Below are 21,114 nucleotides of genomic sequence, written 5' to 3'. Positions count from 1 at the left end.
TGTTCAACCCAATTGAACATTCTGGTAATTTATACTGTTCACTTTGCTTTCAATTTTCTTGAATCAACAGGATTGTTCAACCAAAAAGATCAAGAAGGTATTCGTGAGTTTCTATGAGTTCTTGTATTTTCTCATAAACTACACTACGAATTATTTTATTCTCTAATCAGGATGATATTTTATTTACTTATTTCTTACAGGTTCTTCTCGAGTAATTGTACCAGCTGCAATTATGAAGTAAAAGTGTATTTCAATTTTAGAGAATAGAACTAATCTGCATAGACAGAGATCGGTTATACATGGTATCTGGTATTTCTCGGTAAAATGTGTTATTTTGATTGATATCTTAATGAGGAATGTTGGATTGAAAGTGTTCAGAAAGGTGTTCAACGACGCCCAACTAATTTAGTTATAAATTGAATATAAATACTGTCGGTATTGCTGCTACGAATGAAATGTATCAATTTCTCTTTTTAGATTCCGTCAATACGAAATATAAGACAATATTCCTTTCTAATCCACTTTCAAATCTTTATGTCTACAGATTACCAGATGCTAAGACAGCTTTTCACAGTCTTACGTAAGAGTAAAGTGGGCTATTTCGATTTACTTTATGTCCATCTCCATAAACCGACCATTACGTTATATTAATTCCAATAAGCATTGCTTAACATTGTTTCAAAACGCGTTAAATATTCATACATCAGTCTGTACCGTTCCTCGTAAATTGCTCGTATCGCCACTCAGGTGATTCAACAATTACGGACGCGTCATTCCTCGTGGCTGATCGGTTGCATCGAAAAACCGCTGTGGGAAAAACTTGCAGAGATTGTTAACCGAGTTAAAACGACCACAGAGTCTCGTGAAACATCGATTTGATTCATCTGGGTAGAACACGATAAAACAACGAGGAGACCTTCGCAACGGCCTTTGGATGAACGTCCTCAGACCTTGAAGGAATCTTGATTCCCAAACTCTTTACTCTACCTCACTAAATATTATTATTGTACCATGTATCCCACAAATGATCCGTTCGTTCGCCAAATTGATCAACTCCACTAAAATATAAAAACATAAAACTATTTCTAAAATTATTTTTATATATTTTGGAGTTGAATTTTAAGAAACCATCATATGCAGGTTTTTTTGAAGGTCATATTCTCCTAATTTTTACATTTCTAGCTTTAATGGATTTAGAGATAGGGTTATCCTATAAGAAAACAACTTTGTTAGCCCATTTTCATCCCTATAAGGGTTGAATTTTGAGAAACGCTCAAACACGTCTTTGCTTATTTCTAATAAGGAGTTTATATGTCGAACTTAACGTTTCCAACTTTAGTAACTCGTGGGATCTTGGTATTTTTTTAAACAAAATTTGACCCCCCCAAAAATCCTTTCTTATCCATTGCCTATGTCATAAAAGAAGTATACCCAAGTCTTTTATAATATATTCTCTTCTCGAAAATTTCATGGAAATCGGTTCAGTAGTTTTTGAGATTACCTCGAGCAAACATACAAACAAACTAACAAACTTTCCTTCGTTATAACATTAGTGTAGATAAAAATCTAAGCACATAGTCAAGTGCTTTGGCACTAAAATGAGAACAAATTCAAAAAGTAAAGTTATTCAAGTGGAACGGCTAAAATAATAGTTCTACTAGAAGACAGCTGATTCTAGATACAAAAGTGACTCGCAAGTGCAGAGTACAAATTGTTTGTAAGGAACAAAATTTCGAACAGCTATAATGAAACACTCGAATTGTCCCTGTTACGTCCCGAACGTATTTTTGGATTTCTTACATGATGTCACTCGATAATGCATAGCATTGTGGGAACCTTTCTGATCGAGCACTGTCAGGGTTTAAGAATTTTTAAACAAGATCATAGCCGAAAGTTTTGCTGTGGTGTGAGTGCTGTGCTTTGCGATAAAACTGTTTACGAATTACTTCATTTAACCGCTCTCACTAAACGTGACGGTATCGTGATTATACATATATTGTTAGTTTAAATTATTGTTATTTTAACTATTTTATGTTTGAATATTAATCTGAGTAACTTTGGTTTCGAATATTCCAATATTTACCTTCCCGTAATTCAGTTAAATTAAATAACATAAAATGAAAGGATCCCAGTAAAAGGGCCCGTATGGGACTAGATCGTTAACGAACCCGGATTGCGGCTTATCCATAGGTAAGTGAAATAATTTCGAAAATAACGAAATAAAAAAATTATTTCTCTGGCTGGAATGCGAAGAAGATCTCTATATCTATACATATATCTGATCGTGAGATTAAGCCTACCGCTCGGGCGTACCTCTGTGTGTAACATTCCATATACTTCAGAATTAACTATTCTCGCAAACGAAGTCTGACAGAAATAATTTGAACAGATCCTGCATCGATATGCAATGATTCGTCGAGCTGAAAGACCAGCCATTTTCATATTTGAAACTCGAGATGAGTGCAGTTCGAAGCCGGTAATAATAGATCGTGCGCGGTTTGGATATTATAATGAAGATCCTCGGATAATGGAGTAACGAAACTCGCAGTCGTGTTTCCCGAGGAACGGTCGTTAATCGACCGGCTGAGCCTGTGGGCGACACGGAATGGACCGGCGCCACGGTATCCTTTAACTGACACTAATTTCATCCTGAAGAGATTCTGATTTACGAGGACTCGTTCAGCGAGTCGGGTTTTCTTCGCTTCGAACACCGGCCTCTCTAAGATGTTCCTCACTGACGCCGCTCCGTCGAGGTTGTTGCTCTTTCGTCGGGGCTCGATCGCGGGGATGGTCGAAGAAGAGTTCATCAGGTTTATCCAAACAAATCCTCCGAACTTCTCCGTTAATCAGGAAAACACTTTCTGGTCATTAAAATGAACTCTTGGCGCTCGAGAGGAGATTCTCAATTACGCCGTACAGGGGGAGTTATTGAATCCAACAACTAGGGGTATACAATATTCATGAAATTGAACGTCCAACCGAAAAAAAAATAGATAAATAAGTGACACTAATGAAAATAATACGCAGGCATGTAAATAAGGAAATATTTGATTTATAGAAAAAATATCAGTATGAGTGTAATGTGGAAGAAAGATATAAGTTTTCTTTATCTCTGTTTGGGATTTTACTCAGCCCCTTTAGTATCTTAGAGCCGATATATCGGCTTTCCATTTTTATATAATTTAAACACATGTAATGACATTTTTATAAAATAAGTTTATATAGGGGAACATACGTTTACTGGATAGAAATAATCAAATTTACAAAAAACATGAAAATATTTTCATTGTTATAAGTATGTTAATTTTAATAGATACCTCAAAAATCGCATATTTTTCAAGGTATTTCTTGACGGTACTTGGAAAACTTATATGATACTATGGGGGTTAACAAAATTTGTTACTTTTTTTTACTTAAAACTGTGACTGCCACGTCACCAAAATATGTACAGATGACACGTACATTGCGATGAGGCTGTATTACTTAAATACCGTTACGAAATTTCTGCGTAAAATTAATATACCAGTATAATTTAAAACCAGACCAACAGCCTCTATTAACTAAACGTACGTATTTACGGCGAGTTATGACTTAAAAATCGAAATAAAGTGTGTCTGACTATGCATGGCCTTTTTCACTGTTACAGCGCGTTAAAAACTTCTCTTACTTTTTTGTTACATAAATAAATGGAATGAATAAAATGATTAAAATAAATAACTGTAACCTGACCTCGGACAACAAATCACGTACACAAAAGCAATGGAATCGTCAATAAGTGAACCAGCATCATAGCATATCTTAATATCGCTTATTAACAATAGTAATGTTTCTCAAGATTTTCGTTTCGTCACCTAGTGACGACAGTCGTAGTTAAAAGGTTAAATAGATCCCCGATGAAAAAGAAACTTCGAGGTACTACAGTAAATCATCGATGAGTGTTCGAAGGCTCCTCGACACTGCCTAAGTCCCCAGGAGTAACGCAGACTTTTTAATGAGGTTCAGCACAGTGATAGAGCGTGGGATTCTGAAACCAATGATATTTGTTTCAGCCGCATATGGCTACTAGATATTTTATGAAATATTTAATGTTCAGTGCCGAGGAGCCTTCGAACACTCATCGATGATTTACTGTAGTATCTCATAATTAAAACAGCTTCGAATGCAAAGGGTCAATTTGGTCCAGAGAATCTTCGTGAACGTCATAAAAAAACGGTCTTCCGAGCAGTCGAGTTAGCAAATTTCTTCAGATCCTCCGCGTCTTGGCTAACTAACGAATGTTTCCGAATGATCATTTCGCCAGAACGTTTTTCCACTTTCGTAAAACCTCGATATACCGCTTTTTACAACACCGCGGGACGATTATCCACGGCAGGAAAGTTAACGGTGACTCGGTGTAATTCAGCGGTTCGCCAGATGAGTTTTGGTCCCCGTCCCCTTTGCGGTTAAACGATCGATCGGATCCCAGCAGCCCCGTGGATGGATCCAAAGGGAATGTCATTGGTGTTCACCGCCTGCTTCGTCCCAACTGTTTCCCCTTTTCGCGTGGTGCACCTTTACACAAACGTGTTTAAGGGGCGCGCACAACTGGGAACCGTTCCTGCACGACGCCCCGTTCGCCGACGAATGGCCCCCGGGAAACGTTCGCTTTCCGAGGCTTACTTTCGCCACCGCGGTCTCGACACTCCGGGATCCTTTATTGCTCGTTACTCGGTTGTTTAATATGGAAAACGTGTTTCGAGACGTCTATGAACAGCGTCGGAAATATACGCTTTCTCACGTGTGCAGTAGTGTTTGCGTCTGGGGGATGGAACAACTCAAAATGGCGGTTCCGTAATTTCGTTAGTTTTAATTGTTGAAGTTTTATGTATTTATGATACATATGAATGTATCAGATTGTATCGTATGAAAAGTAATTTATTTTTTAAAAAAGTAATTTTTATTCGATTGTAATATGCATTGTGATGATTAGATTGCCGATTTTTATGCATTTATAGTGTTTCATAATCTCCAAAACATACTAAAATATAAATTTGAATATAGTTCGCCACCCTTTATGTGTTATTGTTAATATATTGAAGCTTCTAGTGCAGGGAATGAAATTCTGCATATTTTTTATTTTCATATATTAGCATCTAAAACTGTCAATTTGCATAAATATACGCAGTCTTGTGATGATAAATAACTTTCTTCAAACGAGATATTATCCGATGCATTCAGTTTTTATAAAAATTGACGTTTTCAGATTTTACGAATTCTTCAAACCCTGCAATTACGATTCTCAATTAAGAAATGTCTTGTTTCTTAGAAGGAACTCCTGATAAGGCAAAATGTGATTTTTTGTTCATGATTTAATTCTGCCAATTTTGCCATGAGTTACTTTAAATTGGTATTGGAATTGTATTTGAAACTATTCCGTGGATACCATACTGTTTACTTGTATAGAATAGTTTAACAGACCCCAAAAAATTCTGTAATACATGAAATGTTATATATTCTGACTAGCACAACAAAAAATGCAGATCATATTTAATTTACTAATTGCGGTTGACTCTCAACTATTCGAATATCGATCATTTCCGGTGGTGCAACCCAATATAATATACATACAGTAAACTTAATCCGTTATTATAAAATAGGTATAAATTGTGAGGAGCGTATAGATATTGCCACTTATACAAAAAGTATCTGTAACGTGGTTGCAATGTTTATACATTTATGTATATGTATAGTAATTCAAAGTCCGTGTATTATACACGGTGTATATAGTGATGACGGTTTAGAAAGTTTGATGGTGATTCTAATTTGAAAGATGGATGTCGTTTTCAACCAATGATGTTGCAAGAAAAGTTATTTCTAGAAATCTGTCATAAAAAAACTCAAGATAGTGTATCATCATTTTATATCGTTTATACAGAGCGCGGCCAAAAGGATAGTGCAATAAAAAATAAATCAAAAATGGAGAATAAAATTTTCTCATCTGTGGTTTACTTTTCGAAAAAATCCAATTTGAAGATTTATCTAAAACACGTGTATTCACGCTGGCGATAAGTAGAAACGGAATATAATGAACAGACGCGTTAGCCGTGTCCCATTCAATTGCACGCGCATCACACGGAAAACTTTTATTTTACACTTTCAACTTATTTTAATGTATAGAACTCTTGCCGATTTGTACCATTCTTTCGTCCGACTCTATACAAGGCGTCTAGTTTTCTTGTTTATAAAAAATAAATTTCCTTCTCTATAAAAAATAAGTCGAAAAAAAAATTGTATCGGTTGATGCTTCGTTTTCGAGATAATTAAAATTATAAATTTGTTGGATACACGGTAAATAAGATAGGACTTGATTAACGCGTCTGTTCATTGCAGTCCATTTCTACTTATTGCAAGCACAAATACACGTGATTTACATGAATTTCCAAAATCCAATTTTTTCGAAAACGCAACCTCAAATGAAAAAAGATTAATTTTTTTCGGCTTATGTGTCTTCTTATAGAATTACCCTCTGCTTGATTGTACTACTCAATCTGAGACACCCTGTATATACAAACCCTGAACAGTTTCGAAGCTGAATTTATGGATATCACACTATTATTATTCCATAATTCAAGTGATATTCTGTAAAGCTCGTTCTATACACAAAAAAAGATTCACGTAGAATTTTTACTCGGTTCAGGAAACTTATTTATCCTTTTTCCTCTTATTTCCTAAATAACCTTCGTAGCAACGCGTGCAGCGAAGTAATGAAACGTCCGAGTTAATAAATCTCCGACGAACCGAGAGATTCCCCTCAATTTATAATCCCTGTCCGCTTCGTGGGAGGAATCGAATCCGAGGTGGGCTATAAATTCTAGGGAGCAACAGGGATTCCGCGCAATCGGAAGCATTCGATCCTCTCTCGACCTTCCACGATCTTCTGTCTCCCAGAATTCTTCAATCGAACGACAACGAGAAATATCACCGCGCTCGTAAGTCACTGGACACTTGTAATACCAGAATTTACAGTTAACGAAAGGGGAAAACATCATATTATGACACTTTTATTAATAGTTATTGACTCAGCAGATACGTGTCACTATATATGCAGTATTTATTGAATCACATTTTGTTTCATTATATTCAAAATCAAGTCAAATTGTTCAAAAGAACCAGTTTTCATAGTAATAAGAAAAATAAAACAAGTAAGAGTTATGGCCATTCGTTAGGAATTCCGAAAATCGAATAAACAATTCTTCCATTGAGAGGCAATAAATAATGCTAGTGGGAGTGTAAATAATTTCTATTATTAGAACCACGGCAAATTTGGAAAAAAATGTGGAAACGTTACGCATAGTGTGAAATAGTTTTTTCAGTAAGGGCATAGCGGGAGAAGAGTCAGAAGTGCCCTCACACCAAATTAGATTGTCGATGGACCATTCTTATAACTTACCAAGAAAAAACAATTTATATCAATTTTCAATTCTCTATCTCGACTAGGAACGTAGTAACTAGGGAAAATCGGATTATTCATTTTTACTCTTATTTTCTCTATTCAATAGTTAGAGTTTCTCTATTAAAGTTAACGTGTTTGCGTTTTTTCACCACTTTAAGAAGTAACAATTCCTTTCTAAATAAACTGTGCATACTATTGCACTCAAATCTATTTTAATTTAAACTGGTTTAATTCAGGTCTATTCAAACATAAATTGTAATTGACAATTCCCATTTTAACATTAATAGAGTATTCATTAGATTAATAGAGGATCAAATCTATTCTAATCTAAGTTGAACCAAACAAGGTTTATTCAAACATAAATTGTAATTGACAATTCCCACTTAAACATAAATTGTGGTTGAGAATTCTGACTTTAACATTAATAGAGTACGTAAAATATATCATACGTATGAGGTGAAGGGATACTTCATGGAGTAATTACATATAGTTTAAATCTGCGTCAGATATACAGTAAATCCTGGATGAGTGTTTGAAGTCCCCAGGTGAAACGCTGACTTTTTAATGGGGTTTAGCACAGTAATAGAGCTTAGAATTCTGAAGCCAGTGACATTTGTTTCAACGGCATATGACCATTAGTTTATAAAATATTTAATGTTCAATGCCGAGGAGCCTTCGAACACTCATCGAACACTGTACTTGCACGAAATTCTTCCACGGTATTTAATACATTTTCCTTAAGGCGAATTCAGACTTTACACGTTGGACATGCAGTACAGATAATTCATCCACACTGAAAGACGTAAGGATTATTTTCATCTGCATTTCATCCAAAGCGACCAGTGATGTAGAGTCAGTCTCTACTTTTGACGAATTGAAAGGATTGCGGTTGAATCATCCGCGATGCACATCCAAAGTGCAAAAGTGTAAATTCGTCTTTAGATCGATAAGTGTCCAGTAACTTCTGAGCACTAGAGTTTCCACGCCAGACACGACCTATCGGCACTCTTCCACGCGCGTTGTTTCGTGCCTCCGTATTTTGTGTGTTTCGAGGTCGCGGAGAGAAGAAGACCCGGTTTCAAGGTGGGAGAATCTCGCGACGGCAGAAACTTGTTGGTCGAGTTCGAGATACTTCGACCATATCGACGTACGAGGCGTCCATTGGGAACAGGTGAGCATCCACACACGCTACCGCGAGGGCCCTTTCTTCTTTCTCACCGTCTTTCGGATTTGACGGTTCGTTTGTCGTTTCGTGGCGGATTCCTACGCCGCGAAAGTGCGAGGCAGAAGAGCACGTCGGGTTTCAATTGTTTGTTTAATTACAGGCGGCCGACGTTGATCGCAGGAGGAGATAACCGTGAATTTAAAGAGCGCACACGCTACGACCTGGATTTTTCTTAACGTCCAGCGGGTTCAGAGTTGGATCGTTAAGACTGGTACGATTCTTGCGGTTGTATTAGGTCATCCTATAAGTGACGTGTTTTTTTTCTGTACGTACGTCAGGCGAGAGTGAATATAACTTCTTGTTAATAATTGATGAACGATTTATCTTTAGCTTCTGTGAGTCAATTGTTCAGTAGTTATTGGTGTCTCTTATTCAGTCCCAGATATATTTTCATCCAGAAAAATCTGATAATGGTATGTACTTTTGGTTCTTGAAAGTTTCAGGTCTTGAATATTTTAATAGTTTCATGTAATGAATTTATCAACAGGTCAATAAACTTCTCACAGACGTAACAAGATGAATTTTAACTTCTCGAACAGATTCCTTCCTTTTTATGTCCGATCTTATCAAATCAGCTTATGCGATTTAGTTCCGTTGCTTATTTTTTCTTTTTGCTATTCATGAGAGCAAGATGTACCTACATCATACTGCATAAATTATTCAGGTGAATAACATAAGTTGCTTGATAATTGAATATATTTTTACTAGATTGAAATCGTAATACATTATTCAAACTGCCCTGAAACTTCAACCGTTCGTCGTGCTTCGAGTAACATCGTTGATAAAGTAGCAGACGAAATTGAGATTGACAAGTAAGTAATCGAATGCGATTTTTAAAATTCTTTCGAACGTTCAACATTTCAAATTCGATTTTCGTACTTTTACTTCATTTTCGGTATTCAAATTTCGATTTTCCTATTTTTTTCGAGTAACCGATATTTCACACACGATTTTCGTACCTTTTCCTTATTTTCAATACTTAAAATTCGATTTTCTTATTTCTTTCGATTAATTGATATTTCAAACGCGATTTTCATACGTTTTCCTTATTTTCAGTATCTAAAATTCGATTTTCGTATTTTCTTCGAATAATCGATATTTCAATTTCGATTTTCGTACTTGTTAGCGTTGATTCATTTATGAAAGCAGATGCACGTGGCTTCAGCTTTTTGGGAGCTGAAACCTTAAATATGTGGTCGATGTTTATGTTAGAGATGGGCATTATCTAGATAAAAAATTATTTAAATAACTGTTCGAATAAAAGATACTCTATCTTTATTCGTTATTCGAAGCTTGAATAAAAAAAGTATCTTCGACAAGCGTCGATTGAATAAATTTATTGGACGAGAATTATCCGACGAATAAAAGATACTTTTTTTATTTAGGGCGTTTTATTCTTAGCGTCGATGATATTTTCATCTTTTATTTGTATCTTTTATCCGAAGGCTTTGAATAAATCTTCAAATAACTTTGGCAAGCCAGCCAGCTCGAAAAAAGACGCTGGCGAGCGTCGAGCGTCGAACGTCAAAGACCAGCGACCGACGATCGAAATACAATGTAACGCATGAACGATTTTCGAACTTTCTTCGAATTCTCAATAACTAAAATACAATTCACGAACGAAGATACACAAGAAGACATTCTATTCCATATTTTCGATTTGATTTTGCACATAAGAATCGCTTCCACCCCGACTATACCTGTCATTGCTGAACACCCTGTACATAACCTTTTCTTCTCGCATACAAAAGGCTCTTGCCAAGCGAACACCGAAACTGACCTGACATAATAGAATGCGGGATGAGCCGAGCAACCGTGTGTACAGTTACATCGACCGCTTAGACAAGTATATTATAAAAGATTCGACGGGACGGGCGTGGGTGTCACGCGAGAAAGTAAAAAAAAAAAAAAACGATCCAGGGCCACGTATATGTATTGTCTACTGAACGTGTTCGCCAGACCGCCCACTGTCAGCGTTATCGTAATTGTATGCGGGTACCGCGTTCAACTTATGAAACCGACCCCTCGAAGAACAGAGAGAATGGATTTTGAAGAATGCGATGATCGCCACCAGCGGATAAATCCCCTTTTTGCGAGCGCCATGGCGGCGTTATGCAATCATGGCGGCCGAACTATCGTGCTCACATACCTCGTCATATGTACCGAATTATTCATTATTTTTTCATTAGATATTTAAGGTAAAAGCGATGTTTGTAAGCTGCGCGAAAGTAAAATAAATTTCACTGGTATATTTTACTTACGGTAAATTTTGAAGTGCAGATATTTGTGTAAATGCACACTTTATAGGTTAACCACACTGTCACAGCGGTCTGCAGAGTCTGGCGCCATTAAATTATACGAAAAACATTTAACTTGTAAATAGTGACATTTACAATCCTATAAATATATGAGGAGTGTTTCCAAAGTTCTGGGAATTGCGATCTGATTGAATAATGCAGGAGTAATGATTAATGATTTCAGGTACAGATAAGTCTTGACAGGTTTTCCCAACGATGTTAGTCGATGTCGATCAGAATCATTTAGCCGCTTGGCGAACATAGGATAAACGCATCAATGAAGGAAAACTTAAGAGATTTTGTCACTATTAACGTCGAATTTTAAATGATACTAATATTAATAAATATTTGACACTCGAAAAATAGCTTTTTTTAATATTTGTACCTTATCGTAACAATAAATTTAAAATTGAAAAGTTGGAAAAATGTAATTAGTTAAATTAAAAAGAAAAAATACAGATTTCACCAGTGAATGAATAATTTTAAGTAAATGAACATTTCTAACCAATGACGCGAAAATTGTTTGAATATGAAATAACAAATTTAAAAAAATCAGTATTTAAAGTAAGTTCTCAAATAATAATTATTTTCTGAAAAATTAGTTTCAAACGAATTGTGCTTGGAATTACTCCCACATTCACCATAATTGTCTGATCAGACACCCAACAACTATATGTTGCCAAACTTGAAAAAACCTCTATGTGGTGGATGATTTCAGGATTTAAATGACTTAATAAAGAGACTCCCAAAAAGTTATTTCAGATGAGGCAAAGAAATTATTTTCGCGCTGGGGCAAGTGTATAGAGTTAAACGGAAATTATATTGCAAAATTACAATGAAATATGGCCGAAAATGAATAAAATAAACAATTTATAACACAATTCCCAGAACTTTGCAACCACCCCACGTAATTAGTAACAGAGTAACGGTTCAAATAAAGAGTATATATAAATTAACATATAAATATTTATATTCTTCCTAGCAAACAGTTCGTTCCTAACAACTGAATACCTGCGCCGACTGCTGAAAGTTTCTTTTACTATCGGGACGATATCATGGAAAAATACAAGCGCTTAATTTACACCGACGAAAATGAAATACGATTGCACTTCCTCTATTAAGGGATTTCATTGAATTAAAAAGGATATACGAGCCTTATTGCGAGCAATTAAAGTTTTCACTTTATTATAATAATTACGATGATCCCGAGGTTATTCTTTACATTGCACGTACCAAGCGGAATCAATTATTTGCCAATTGCTACGTACAATCACGTTCTGTATCATCTTATTACGGCGAAATTCTCAATTATTAATTGCTCGAGAAATGTATTTCTATAGTTTGCCGCAACAACAGCCTGGAACGAATTTCCAGTTCTTTAATCCGAACGAAACGCAGCACGCGTAAAAACGCGCATGGATTGCCGCGGAAATGAATGTGAAACGGCCGAGGGGGAGGGTTGGTAAAATTAATTTCCAATGTATTCGTAACACGATCGCGGTCTCGTGTTCACGGTAACACATTAATTACAAGCCAAACGGGCACGCTTAGAACGCTTTGGAATTATTTAGACGATACAATGATTTTGCAACATCTTTGTTTTTTAATCGGGCACTCAAGCCGTTAAGTAAGGCCGTTAAACGCTCGACGATTCACGGTAAATGCAAATTCGATAGATCGTGCTACGATTGCGGAAATCGAAAAAACGGAAATGGGACGCCAGAGTTTAGCGAGTTCGAGATAAATTACATTTGATCGCGTAAATTCAAGGTGTTCGGAAAATTGGGATGCATACTGGGTGTCCTGAGAGGCTGGTGTCGAATTTATATTTACTATGCACTCAAGAGGTCAAATACAAGATGTATGATCGTAAGAATCCATGTACAAGACCATAATCTATTAAGGAGCATTAAAATAAGGAGTTGAAGATTCTTTTTAATAAATTGAAGGTTTCATGGTTTTTTAGGGACGTTAACAAATGAATACATGTCTTTTCACAACATAAACTTTCACTGAAATCGGTTGATATAGAAACGAGCGACAGGCATCAAAGGACGTCAGAATTGTTACATTTTACAGTTGTAGGTCGAAAGCCGGGAAAAACTGTGATTTTCAACATTTTTAATTGTTTGTATCTCGTAGCAACGTTAACCGATTTTGATGATATTTTCAACATATTAACTTACATAAATCTTCGATATGTATTTATTAAATTTTCATTATAGCCTCAGATTAAAAGGTTGTAAAAAACGACCTTTACTATTTTCTTTGCGATTCCGATCAATTGCAACCTTTTCAATTTTGTTGTACATATCATTTAGTAAACTAATGTCTCTAACTTCACAAAAGAACTCAAGTCAGTTGGACTAATTTTAAAAAAGTTGTTCCGTTTTATAGAGTGTATGAATACCTTTGTCCGATACTGTATAATATCTATACGATCAATTTTTGTGGTCTTAACCTGCCTCACGAGTAAATCACCACTCTTTATCGCAGTCTTCATACGTATTATCTTGTTTGTTCTTACACACGATACAAATGTTCCGTTCCTTTCACTTACAAATGTATCATCGGTGCCGAGCGTCTCGACACGAGATATGTAAATATTTGTAGATCAGCTATAACTACACTGATGTATGTAAACGTGGCTTAAGGATTTTGTTAAATATTTGTGATTCAAATAGATCAATGCGTTTTTGGTGTGATTTTAAACGATCGTCCACCTATGGCGCCATTTTGGAATGTTACGGTCATTGCCGTAAATATAAGAAAAACTAAACAATCTGTACCTTTTATTGACAATTTTAATTAGCCAGAAATGGCGGGAATTGCATTCCTCCCGCAAACAAATAGACAAACAGGAACAAAATTGGAAATATAAAATGTAAAACACGACAACTTATGAAAGAACTTCATAACCTAATTTTGTTTTTGCAGTCGTAGCAGATGCAACTGCGAAAAAGATGGTAAAATTAGATACTTGATCAAAGTTTAACAGACATTCCATTCTTCCTTACCTACTACAATAATTTATTAGGACAGTAAGATACTATTTACATAATCCCTCCTGCTTTCAAAGATTAGTCCACAGAAACGTCAATTAGCATACACATGACAAGTTTATTAGTCAGTATGCCAACATAAATGCTTTTATCACTACAACAGTAATTGTAATAATAAGACTGCTGTATATATATGATTATACTAATGCAGAGTTTAAGAGCACATAGGGCAATATCAATCTTTTTATTGTGATTACAATACAAGGAAAACTACTGTTAAACTTACACGGGAATTTCGTTAACCCAAAATATCTGATTCTTTTGAAACTTTACAGGTTTGTAAGGGATCTCGATAGAAGTATCAGGCAATTTTTTCTTTTTGTTACCTTTTGGTTTTTTAGAGTGAAAACACCTCTTAAATGTTCAAGTGGGTTTACCTATTGTTCTTTCCATCTTTTAAAAACTATAGTCGATATAAAAAAATTATTACAATGAAAACATAGTGACTTTTTGTGCTCTATAAGACTCTCCAATGTAATTGTTAACCATTTTTTGTTTAAACAAATAAATAAACAAATGAACGAATTTTTAACAATTTCATACACAATTTTATAACGCATAAAAAGCCATTAAATATTCATCTTAATAATTTTTCTATATCCACTATTGTTTTCAAGATATAAAATAAAATACACATTAACATTTAAGGGGTGTTTTCACTTTAAAGATTTAGAAAGTACTAAAAATAAAAATTTCCTTAATAGTTCTGTGCAGGTTCTCTAGAAACCAGGCAGAATTTCTTAAAAATCAGAATTTACTGATCACCGAAGTTTCCTTGTCAGCGATTACTATTGTGTACGACATTATACCCTGTGATCCCGATTTTTCTCGGCAGATCGTGAATCCTCGAAGAAAAATGGTTTCGTCGCACTTGTGAAACGACATTTATTCGCGGCAACAGGTGTTCATTATGCGACACCTAGCCGTGGCTCCATTTACGCTTCCGTGTGCCCCCCCCCCCCCTGACGTGTGTCTCGCGCGAGTTCGCATTCCGCGCGGATCAAATAGTTTCCATTTCACTAGCTAGATTCGGTGTACCATTCCAGGGTGACTTTCACGCAAAGAAATCATTCTGGTCACATAGCGTGGCGCGCCTCGCTAGAAATTCCATAATGACCTACTACTACTGAGACCGCCGAGGGAAATCTTGGCACGCTCGAATCTTTTGTCCGATCGTGCGTCAGACTCCTGGAGAAAAGAGAGAAAGAATAAAAACACACGGAGACGTCAAGCAATTTCTTTTAGAGTCGCGCCATCCCGAATACATAGTTGGTCTTGCTGCAGATTTTGTGGCCATTGATGATAATTCCTCTGATGGGAATTTAATTTCAAGAAGACACTCTTTGTAAGTGTTATGATTTTGTTCCTCACGTATGAAGTATTTAAGAGAAATGTTTTCTATTTACAGTAGGTAAAAAAGTATTCGTACAGCCTTTAAAACAGAACAACTCTTTCAAAATTGGACCAAGTGAGTTGAGTTTATTTGTGAACTTAGAAGGATTAGTGTACTAAATGATGCGTTAACAAAGTGTTGAAAAAGTTGCAACTGGTCGGAAGCGCGAAGAAAATAGAGAAGGTCACTTTTTGGGACTTTCTTATCTGAGATTGTAATGAAAATTTTATCAAATACATTGCTTAGATTTATGTTAGTTATATGCATGCTGAAAATTTCATCGAAATTGGTTAACGTTGTCTAAATCTAACAATTTTTATATCTTTTGATGCTTGTCGCTGGTTTCTGTATCAACCGATTTCAATAAAAGTTGCACCAAGTTAAAGTTGCACCAAGTTAAAGTTGCAGCAAAAAATGTCAATTACTGACATAAATCTTCACACAAAACAGTTGTAAGAAACGGCATTTACTATTTTCTTCGACATTCTGAAACGTCGCAAATTTTTCAAAATTTTTTAACACATCATCCAGTAAATTAATCCTTCTACCTTCAAAAAGAAACTAAAGTCACTTGGTCCAATTTTTAAAGAGTTGTTCTGTTTTAAAGGGTGTACGAATACTTTTTTTACACATTGTAGATAAAACAAAATACGCATAGTGTACAAACTACAGTCTTATTCGCCTACAAAACATGTAAGATACAATTTTTTCTATTACCGTAAAGAAATATGCAACGAATAAACAATCGATGAAAGTGTAAAGAATGTTTTGTTTGTTTTATTTACCTATAAAGCAGTTTAGAAATTTTCCTCATCGACGAGTAGGATGCTTAATTAATTTTGACCGAGAACACATGATTGAAGAGCTACATACCGGTGGAAATGAACCGTTCATTTGCCAAGATGATTAACTCCATAGAAATATAAAAATATGAAAAGTTGAGCATCAGTCAAATGCTTTGGTACAAAAATTTGCAAAGATCCAAAAAGTCACTTTGACCTATGAACAGCTAATAAAATATAGGAATGTTTCATTTATCGTGATTCGTACTGAAAGCATTATTTATGTCGACCATAAATATTCAATCTATAAAACGTTCTCGGAAAAACTTGCGGCTGTTAATATACAGGATGGTTTATTTATCTGATTCACATGCACAAAGAAGTGTTCATATTAATATGCAGGATTTTTTATTCCTCCTGACCGTCGAGAAAACATATGAAAGAACAAGTTACTAATATTGTTGGATATTTTATCTACCTTCTCATCACAAAGTACGTCACAAAAACATTATAGAAAGTAACATAAATATATTACTATTGCACCGACTATTTATATTATAAAGAGAATCTCCAAATGAAGTTACATCCCGAAGACATTCATACATCAAAATGCTATTCTTTGATATTTCTTTTCAAAACACGGAATTGTTTCCATATAGCAATAATGATGACTTTCGATCATTTAAGCGAGAATTCAATGCCATTTATTTACCAAGACTCGTTCAAGAAATTCGTTGTCAAGACTTTTTTAATCAGAGCCAAGATAAATGAAGTAGTTTGTACGATTTGTCAGCTGTTATTCACAGTGTCTCCGTAATTATTCCCGAGGACAGTTGCCCGGGGATGAATGTGATTCTGTGCTTTTTATACGATGAAAAATCGACGAACAGAATTTTTGCAGTGACCCAATATGTATTTATCAACGGGGCAGAATTTTTGCAGTAACCCAATATGTATTTATCAACGGGGCAGAATTTTTGCAGTAACCCAATATGTATTTATCAACGGGGCAGAATTTTTGCAGTAACCCAATATGTATTTATCAACGGGGCAGAATTTTTGCAGTAACCCAATATGTATTTATCAACGGACGTACCGCGACGAATGAATTCGCTGCGCGAAGATTGACCACCTTGTACGCTCGCTTGCGCGCTCGCGAGCGCGCGCACGGTTCGAAACGAGTTCGTAGACCAGGAAACAGCCTCGCGGTTAATGTAGCCATTAGTTATTTCCAATCGTCAACGTTCCGACGATGGACTTTGTAACGGAATTTCTCGAGTATCTCGTTTCGCGTCTGTCGTTTTCTTTCACGTGCCTAGGAAACGGCGTGAACGGTTTCATAAGTATCGGCCCGACTACTTTCTCCCGGGGGCTCTCCCCTAACTGCCTTTTGTTACATTACATCGAAATCGGATGCGGAGTGGTGCGAAGCATGGGTAATCGAACATATACGGCTTTCTACTTAAACAACCGCAAACAAACATGGGAAGCTAGAATTTGAAAAAAAAAAAAAAACCAGAGATACCGATAATCCTTAGATAATGCTGCGGTTAGGTGTCGACGAAGTGTCGTGTGGTGGGACATTATGTTATTTCGCCGTCGATGTTTATAGTGCATTTACATGTTTAAAGATTATTTCATGGAAATTAGAAATGGAGAAAAATTTACTTCTGACAATAAAATATAAATGTAAATAGAGATGTTTCAATATTTGTTAACATTTCTAATTTCTCGTGTTTTTTTGTGTTTCCATATGCATTACAACAGTTAACACATGTATACCATTTTATTTTGATAGCTATCGGGAAATTAACGTTTTATCAAAAATATATTTGACTTATTAACAACTACTATTTATTAAATAGCAAATTTATTACTAATTTTTTGTGTTTTTTTGGCGTTTTTTGGTGAACCACACTAACCACGTTGGAGCAAATTCATACTACATATAAGAAGGTGAACTACCCTCTTTAAGTTCTATTTTTACTAAATGCAAGGTTATTACCAAGATAATTATTGTGAGCATGGTCTCGCTCAAAAGGTGAATATAGTAAATTATATATATTATGTCTACTCCTTCAGTCTGCGCAGTAGTATTAAAACATAAAGACACCAATCATACATTTATTAAAGCAGTATTACGATAATATAAATTCTTCCTCCTACTAACGAAAAAACAGGACATTAATATGTAGAATAATTTTCGTAAAATAATCAATGAAATAGAAATTAATATTTAAATTGTATTAGAATAATACAAAGTCTTTCTTATATTTATAAAAAAAACAGGATATTAACCTTCATCTAGATAGAAAAGCCTCTGAGGCCTTTTTATTATTTTATAATGAATAATATAATAATATATACAAATAGTAATATATATAATAAATGACTACAAATTTAATGTCACTATTTTACTAACTAAATAAATTCAATTAAAAGAAGTAAAATATTTAAAAATTATTAATTTAAGCTATTATGTACTGAGAGCCTTTGAGGCTTCTCTCCATTCTATTCTGATGAAGGTTAACATGTAGTCTAAGTTTTATAAAATCTTCAGTTAAATAGAAACTGCGGTTTTAATTGGTAAACAAGGAAACTAAATTCAATATTAACATTACTTATACTTTCAGTTTCATTATTCAATTGCACAGAAATCCTACAAAATGCACAGTCTAACAATGATACACAACAATCGTTCAGACGAAACATCACAGTCCAGAAAACATTAAAAACACACCATACAATTTATTCATAAGTAAATTACGAACTTTATGCATTTATAGCGTACCCAATTCTCCGAAACGTACCATATTAAAAAGTTTAATAGATTTTAGTAGAGTTTTAATTTTATGTGAAACTTGATAGAGCCTTTAATATACAGTAAAAAAATGTGTCTTTGTTTCTAGTCTCTGCCCATAAATCTTTAATGATCAATATTTACATAAAAATCCGTGGTCTATTCATCAGCCAAACTGATCACACACAACAACGATCATACAAAATAACGAATGACAAGCTGTACGATAAGGTACTACTCACGTTAACCATCCGTGGTTGATTTTCCGTCGGTTTTATCCAAGCAGAGGCACCACAGTTCGCGGAGGTCCTCTTCGAGATCCTCCCTCAAGGTCGCCGCAACTCCTCTCACTTTATCACTCGCTTTGGAAGAAAGGATTATTCGGTCCGTTTACGCACACACACTGGCTACGTCTACACTTGCACTCTCGACGCGTACACGCAGGTGGTATATCCCGCGAAGTCCATGAAAAGGAGGTGAAGAAAAATAAGAAAAAAAAAAAAGGAACCCCTTGAAAACCGGTCAAAGGCCGCCGGTGAAACTCGTGCGCGCCGAGACACGCGATTCGAGCATGTCGCAGGCCCCGCAAACGCGCAACCTTCTTCTACCACAGAGGCTACAACCGACCGATCGAATGACTGACTGACTGCGCGCTGACTACCAGCCGTGAACTGCCAGTCGCGGATCCAGAGCCGATCACTACCATCCTCGCTGGCCTTCCTCCTCTTTCTCTGGCCGTCGTGTTACTGTGGGCCATCCTCTCTCTTTTCCCTCTCCCCCACACCGACTCAATCCTCGGTCAGAGCGCGCGGTCGCTTTGTTCTCTTGATGGAACTTTGTTTATTTAGCATTGCTAAAATTTAGGTGAAGACAATGTATTCGATGGAAAAATTCGTTACATGAATCGTATTTTGGTAGTTATTCTGTATGTCGATTTCTGTTGATTATATTGGGTGTACCAATAAATAATCCACTATGGTCTTAATTTTGTATTATTTAGTACTAATTAATAATGATACATTGTTTAATATTGCTGAAATTTAGGTCAAGAGAATTTATTCGATGTGAAGAATTGTTAGAAGAACTGTATTTTAGAACTTATCCTGCATGTCGACCTCTGTAGGTTATACCAAGTGTACCAATTATGTAAAATAATTTATTATTAATTTTTCCCTGCCGATTACAAAATGGGGTTTGGGTTATGAAAGAAGATTTTCCATTCATTCATCCATACCTTTGTCTCATTCAAGCTTACATTTAACCCTCCTCGGGTCTATATGACTCAAAATGGAGACTATATCTCAATAAGTATTATGTTTGTAAATATTTGTTTTTAATATCCAAGATATAGTTGTTTCAAAGATATAGCGTTAGCCATAAAGCTGAACGACCTTAAATTTTATGCGTTTCGGTGATCTAATTCTGTCATTCGATACCTTTGAGTTGTAAAATTTTGTCTTTATGAATAACTTCATAAAATATAAATTTACATAAAAATATACAGTCTACTAATAATATTCGAAATTTTAGTATTTACAATAATTTAGTAACTAATTTTAGTGGTTGGGGTCGTGATAAAATACGTTTGCTGAAATTTTTGCTGGTTACGATTCAAGATTTGGACCCTGATGTGGCCACTTGTTATATGGATTGTTGTTCTGTTATTAATTGTGATTGATTGTAAATCTTACTTGTTCTGAAATTGAAGATCTTCTTTCGTCGATACAGGCTGATTTTGTCCCAGTGACGCTAGGCGTCATTGTATTTTTTGTCCAAATGTGCGAAATAATCACTCGAACATGTGTAATAATATTATTTTATGATTCTATTATTTGTACAGTTTCATTATTTTACTCTGAAATGTGAACGTTAGTTTGTAAAAGTCATACAATAGTTACAGCTATTTTGTTACAATTACAGTTTTTCTCAAGTGTGATAAATGATATGTGAGAACATGCCTACAAAATCCTTTGCGTAATTCCAATTTTAAAACTGCGTACAATGAACCTTATGGAATATACCTTAGTGGAAGAGGGGCACATGACACAACACTATAAATTTAGACGACAACTACTTTCAGTAAAAATAATGTTAGACCTTGTTGATGGTACAAAAAACTAGCA

The 21,114-nt window shown here is 35.3% G+C and overlaps 1 protein-coding gene across 1 annotated transcript in view; it reads right to left on the bottom strand.

Annotated features, from left to right (window-relative positions):
* The window catches only part of LOC107186554 (calpain-C), a 79,479-nt gene extending 60,208 nt beyond the window's left edge, over positions 1–19,271 (bottom strand). The window contains exon 1 of the mRNA XM_015574448.1: positions 19,234–19,271. Within this exon, the coding sequence (XP_015429934.1) occupies positions 19,234–19,242 (9 nt within the window). The 5' untranslated portion in view covers positions 19,243–19,271. The remainder of the gene's footprint in view (positions 1–19,233) is intronic.
* Between the last annotated feature and the right edge of the window lie 1,843 nt (positions 19,272–21,114).

Source organism: Dufourea novaeangliae, unplaced genomic scaffold (genome assembly GCF_001272555.1).
Source record: "Dufourea novaeangliae isolate 0120121106 unplaced genomic scaffold, ASM127255v1 scaffold65, whole genome shotgun sequence".
Classification (NCBI taxonomy): domain Eukaryota; kingdom Metazoa; phylum Arthropoda; class Insecta; order Hymenoptera; family Halictidae; genus Dufourea; species Dufourea novaeangliae.
The sequence above is the reverse complement of the archived record's forward strand: the minus strand, read 5'-3'. Positions and strand labels throughout refer to the sequence as shown.